This window comes from Sesamum indicum, linkage group LG10 (assembly GCF_000512975.1).
Source record: "Sesamum indicum cultivar Zhongzhi No. 13 linkage group LG10, S_indicum_v1.0, whole genome shotgun sequence".
NCBI classification, from domain to species: Eukaryota; Viridiplantae; Streptophyta; class Magnoliopsida; order Lamiales; family Pedaliaceae; genus Sesamum; species Sesamum indicum.
In genome coordinates, this window is record NC_026154.1 from 11,297,574 (window position 1) to 11,302,941 (window position 5,368).

The 5,368-nt window shown below is 35.8% G+C and overlaps 1 protein-coding gene across 1 annotated transcript; it reads left to right on the forward strand.

Annotated features, from left to right (window-relative positions):
- Positions 684-4,837, forward strand: LOC105172338 (mevalonate kinase). The gene is made up of 5 exons (XM_011093722.2): positions 684-948; positions 2,495-2,738; positions 2,830-3,083; positions 3,908-4,321; positions 4,507-4,837. The coding sequence occupies exons 1-5, from the start codon at positions 816-818 to the stop codon at positions 4,617-4,619; spliced, it is 1,158 nt and encodes a 385-aa protein (XP_011092024.1). The 5' UTR covers positions 684-815; the 3' UTR covers positions 4,620-4,837.

The following is a 5,368-nucleotide window of genomic DNA, read 5'->3' on the forward strand; positions in this document are numbered from 1 at the left end:
ATTCATAAAGATAATTAAAATCTAAACATACCCTGCATTTATTTAGAGGATGTTTGTGGGTAAGATTATAAAATATTTATTAAGTATATTAAAAAACTGTTATAAAGTGTTTGAGAACTTTTTTTGAATAATTAATATAATTAGCTTCTTAAGTTTGTATTTCAATTATTTTATTTTTTTAAATTTATTTATTGATTTCAGTGTTTCTAAATTTTAATTTTTTTCTTAATTTGGTCAATCCGACCATTTTATGACGGATTTATGGCTGAATTTTGACTTTTTAGAGGATAGAATATACTATATTTAGAAAAATATCATAAATAAATTATATATATATTAAATCTACAAAAAAGATTATTTAAAAAATGCGTCCCTCCAACTTTTTGTTCGAAATCCCAATTGTTTACATTTAATATTATTTCATTCGAACACTTTCAAAATTTATTTTTAAAATAAGATTTGATATTTTATAAATTCTAAAAATATTTAAAGAATGTATATTTTTTTATTTATATTATATTATATTTAATATTTACAAATCACATAAATAAAAAAGAAAAAAACTAAATACAATAAAATATGTAATAAGAGAGTAAGAGACTCAAGAGAGTGTGCGGTCACGCGAGAATCATGCGAGTGAAATACCATTGCTATAGGCACACCAAAATCAGGCATCATTCAAAGTTAAGACTCTGAATCATGAATTTCTCCGCCATCGCCAGCCCGCCATTCACACACACACACGCACACAGAGGAATCTCTATATATACATTAGTCGTAGATTAATAGTCAGAGGGGATCAGTCGCAAAGGAGCATGGAGGTCAGAGCCAGAGCGCCCGGGAAAATCATACTCGCCGGTGAACACGCGGTGGTCCATGGATCCACCGCCGTCGCTGCCGCCATCGATCTCTACACCTACGTCTCTCTTCGGTTTCCTACTCCCACTGGTACTTTAACGATTCTCTATTTCATATTATTTATTGCGTCTTACTTTGGAGTCCGATTGATTTGAAAATTGATTGTCACAATTAGTGTGTACTGCGGTTTCCGTTGATTTGGTTTCTGGACTGACTTCTATTATTTGTTGTGGGAATTAGTTTGGTTTGGCTTTATTGGAGTTAAATACATTTCATTAGTCTGACAATCTATCCTCAGCTTTCTTCTTGTTTCGAGAATCAGATACGAACACTACTTGTTCGTGATTATTGTACCAAATTTTGAGATAAAACTCCAGATCCTAATCTTACTTTGGATAATTAGAATTTGCGACTCTCTTATCACTTGGATGATCATAAGATGTAATTATTATATTTCTAATTCAGCTCCAGTTGTTTGTGAATGAGTAGTTTTACTGCATGCAACGAATGGACAGGCATTAACACAAGTGTTAGGCATTTTTCATGCATCAGGAAAGCTTAAGAATTTTTGGTTCAGTTTTCAACTGTGCGCTTTTGCAGAGTGAGCTAAGTGAAGTTTGTACAGCATGCATGCGAAAGGCTATTAATCTTGATATTGGTTTGTGCTTGAGCTTGATTTTTTTAAGAGGTTATGCCAAATTATGGCTCCAAACAATTAGAAAGAAAGGCTGTATGGAGTTTTCATAGTTGAATGGCCCAGAGAAAAGTTCAGTGAGTGTTTTGGTGGTATACTCAATTGCAATTTTTGTCTGGCAAATGTGGGTAGGCATACTAATTTTGAATACTGATAAAGACATGACACTTTTCACCTTCCACTCAAAATTTTTAGTGAGGAAGTAATAATTTTGCTGTTTATATAAAGTGACTGAAAGATTTTTCCTTGAAAAAAAGGATCATATATAAATTTTCTTTGAATTGAAACATTATAGAGGTAATATACGAGATACTCATGAGAGAGCCTCTAGCATTCAAAAGAAAACCTTTCTCGACTGTTTGATATAAAAATGTATTGATTACATTTCAAAAGTTCTTGGTTTCGCCTGGTTATTGAAAGCCAGCCATGTCCCTTGAACCTTCTCTTTTGCATAGTGTGAAATATACTAAATGGAAATTTATGATTTCAAACCCATAACTCTATATCCATTTCCCACTAAATCAAATATGCTACTCTGTTGATTAAATTGGTATCTATGAATGATTTGACTTAAATCAGTTGATAGTGTTAGCAGTGCCACGCTTTTAAACGAAAAAAGTATTAAACGAAAAAAGTATCAATTCATATCCTTTTCTTTTTAGTGGAGGGGAGAATGGAAGGGACATTTTGTGGCTGGTTGGTTTTCCTTTACCAATTTTGGTTTGATGATAATGAACAGGGTGAAGTAGACCATAGTTTTTGTTTTTTCTTTCTGAGGATACTATCAATATCAATACATGGTTTTCTGTATATCAAAATTAACAACCATGTGTTCTCATACTTTATATGGCAAATAAGCACGTATATATGCTTTGTATTGGTGTTGTAATGATGTCTCTAAATTTCTCTCTTATTTTTCAATACTTTTTTTCGGGGAACTAGATAATGATAATCAACTAAGACTCCACCTCAAGGATGTGGGATTAGAACTTTCTTGGCCGGTTGGAAAACTTAAGGAAGCTCTACCTAAACTGAACAGCCTTTCTGCTTCTGCTCCGTCATCATGTTCACTAGAGACCTTCAAAGCAATAACTTCTCTGGTGGATGAACAAAATATTCCTGAGACTAATTCTAGTCTTGCTTCGGGTGTTTCAGCTTTTCTCTGGTTGTATACTTCCATTCATGGGTATGCATCTTACACTTTTTACATGTATTTCGATTTTTTTTAAGAATGAACTTTTCTGTATCTGATTGAGTTGCGTCTTTTACTTTATCAGTGATAAGGCAGCTAAAGTTGTTGTGACTTCTGAGCTGCCATTAGGCTCTGGCTTGGGTTCATCTGCGGCTTTTTGTGTTGCGCTATCTGGTGCCCTCCTTGCTCTATCTGAATCTGGTAAATTGGATTTTACCGATCAAGGTTGGCAGATTTTTTCAGACAGTGACCTGGAACTGGTTAATAAATGGGCTTTTGAAGGTGAAAAGATAATCCATGGGAAGCCATCTGGCATAGACAATACAGTTAGCACCTATGGTACGTAACATTACAATTCAACCGTATCTTTCAACCCCACCATCCCCTGACAGGAAAATAAAAGGATAAAGGTAAACAGAGAAGGAAGAAATTCCTCTTTGTCCTGAATTTAGGATGTGAGAATCACTAATTCTGGGAACAATAGTTAACTATGCTCTTACATTTCAAAAACCATGAAGAGTCCATGAATTTAAAAGCGTCAAATTGCTTAATGATATTCCAGAATCCTTTTTGCTAAGATCATAGTTTAGAGCAATTGATTACACAACCATACAATGCTTTTTTTAGGGATGGAGTTTATTATCATATTTCGAAATTTAACTCAAGAGGACTCAGAAATTGGTGTTTCACTCAATCTAGAACTGAATAGATTGGTCTATGAGCCATGTTCTCCCAGGCAGGTATAATAACAAGAGAATAACTCAGGATACTTTATTTTTTAAATATTTTTTAACATTTTTTTAATTTACTTTTTACACTCACGCACCCAATACACGAATACACCCAAGGTTCGAACACGAGACCTCTCATAGGAAGCCTTGTGCCCGAACCATTGGGCTGTCTACTTTTAAATTCTGGTGCCAACCTCATAAAATTCTGGACTGTCTTTGAGATGTCCTTCCGTTTGTTACCATGTTGTTTATAAAATCCTTTCCAGGTTGTCTTTCCCTTCATAAACTATTTGGTCATTTCCAACCACATATCTATAGGAGACAACCTGAGAATACTGTTACATCACATCAGAAAAACTTGCTTGTTCTGGCTTAATGACATGTAATGCTGGGAAAACTTTGACCTATTCAACTAATATATTTCATTGCCAGGCAACATGATAAAATTTAGGTCCGGTCAGCTTACACGCATCAAGACAAATATGCCTCTTAAAATGCTAATTACCAACACAAAAGTTGGAAGAAACACGAAAGCTTTGGTAGCTAGTGTGTCAGAGAGAACGCTGAGACATTCTAGCGCCATGGCTTCTGTATTTAATGCTGTGGATGCAATTAGCAACGAGTTGGCTGCTATCATCCAATCACCGGCTTCTGATGATCTTGCTGTAACCGAGAAAGAGGAAAAATTAGGAGAACTTATGGAGATGAATCAGGGGTTACTCCTGTGCATGGGTGTCAGCCACCTCTCTATTGACACTGTGATCCGAGTTGCATTGAAATACAAGCTATCAACTAAACTTACAGGAGCAGGTGGAGGAGGCTGCGTTTTGACATTACTCCCGACCCGTATCCATTTAGTTTTTCACTAACCTTCTGTACTTCTATTATATTTCTTACCATTTTTTCTGCAGCTAAAGTTACTGTTGCTTGATAAATCTTTGTTTTCTAAAGATCTTATCCTGCTCTCTCATGCCATATCCTACTTGACATTTACTTTGAAAAAATGTGTTTTTCTTGACTGCATGATGCAGTATTATCAGGAACAGTTGTTGATAAAGTGATTGCAGAGCTAGAATCATGTGGGTTTCAGTGTATGATTGCTGGAATTGGTGGCAGAGGCATGGAGGTTAGCTATAGTTATTAACTTCGCCCAGAAGCAAACATCCAAAGTGTAAGATTTCTAACCATATCTTCAAATAATAATTTGAAGATGTAAAACCCTTTACCCCCCCATTTCTTGGTGTTTGTACCATTACTTTCATCGAACTGCCTATTTTTCGGTTGTATGAAAAGTGACACTCTTGGTAATGTCATATTTTGCTTCGCATCTCTGAAAAAAATAAAAATGTTTTTATTTGTTCCCATGTTACTATTTTCTGTTGTCTGGAGTTGGAAAAAACCAACCATGTTCACCATGATTCCCAAACAATTGCGAAAGTGACAAGCATACCACTTCAGTTGAACTTTTTACATTCGGTTTACCATTTTATGGTAACTGATGGTTCTAGTTGGAGCATCAAGGTATAACAGAAGGAAATGGAGAAATGAAGGTGGAAAGTGAAATATGATGCATTTTTGGCTTGTGAACTCAGCCCTTCTTCTTCCTTTCTTCCCATAATCCTCTCTTCAGGCCTAGCTCCCCACTACATCGGTCTCCCATCACCTCTGCCATTGACATACCACCATCCACGCCAACGCCACAATCAGACTTCACAAAACAATCACATGTTTTGTGATTTAGGAGTTGGCTAGATGGGCTTGGGAGACGAGTTGGCTAGGTTCGGAAACAAAAATGCAACGGACTGGACTTTTTGGTGGTTTAAGGCTAGGTGTGTAGAGGTGGGCTTGGGATTTAGGAGTTGGGAGGGAGACGAGTGCCTGCTGGGAGCAAGA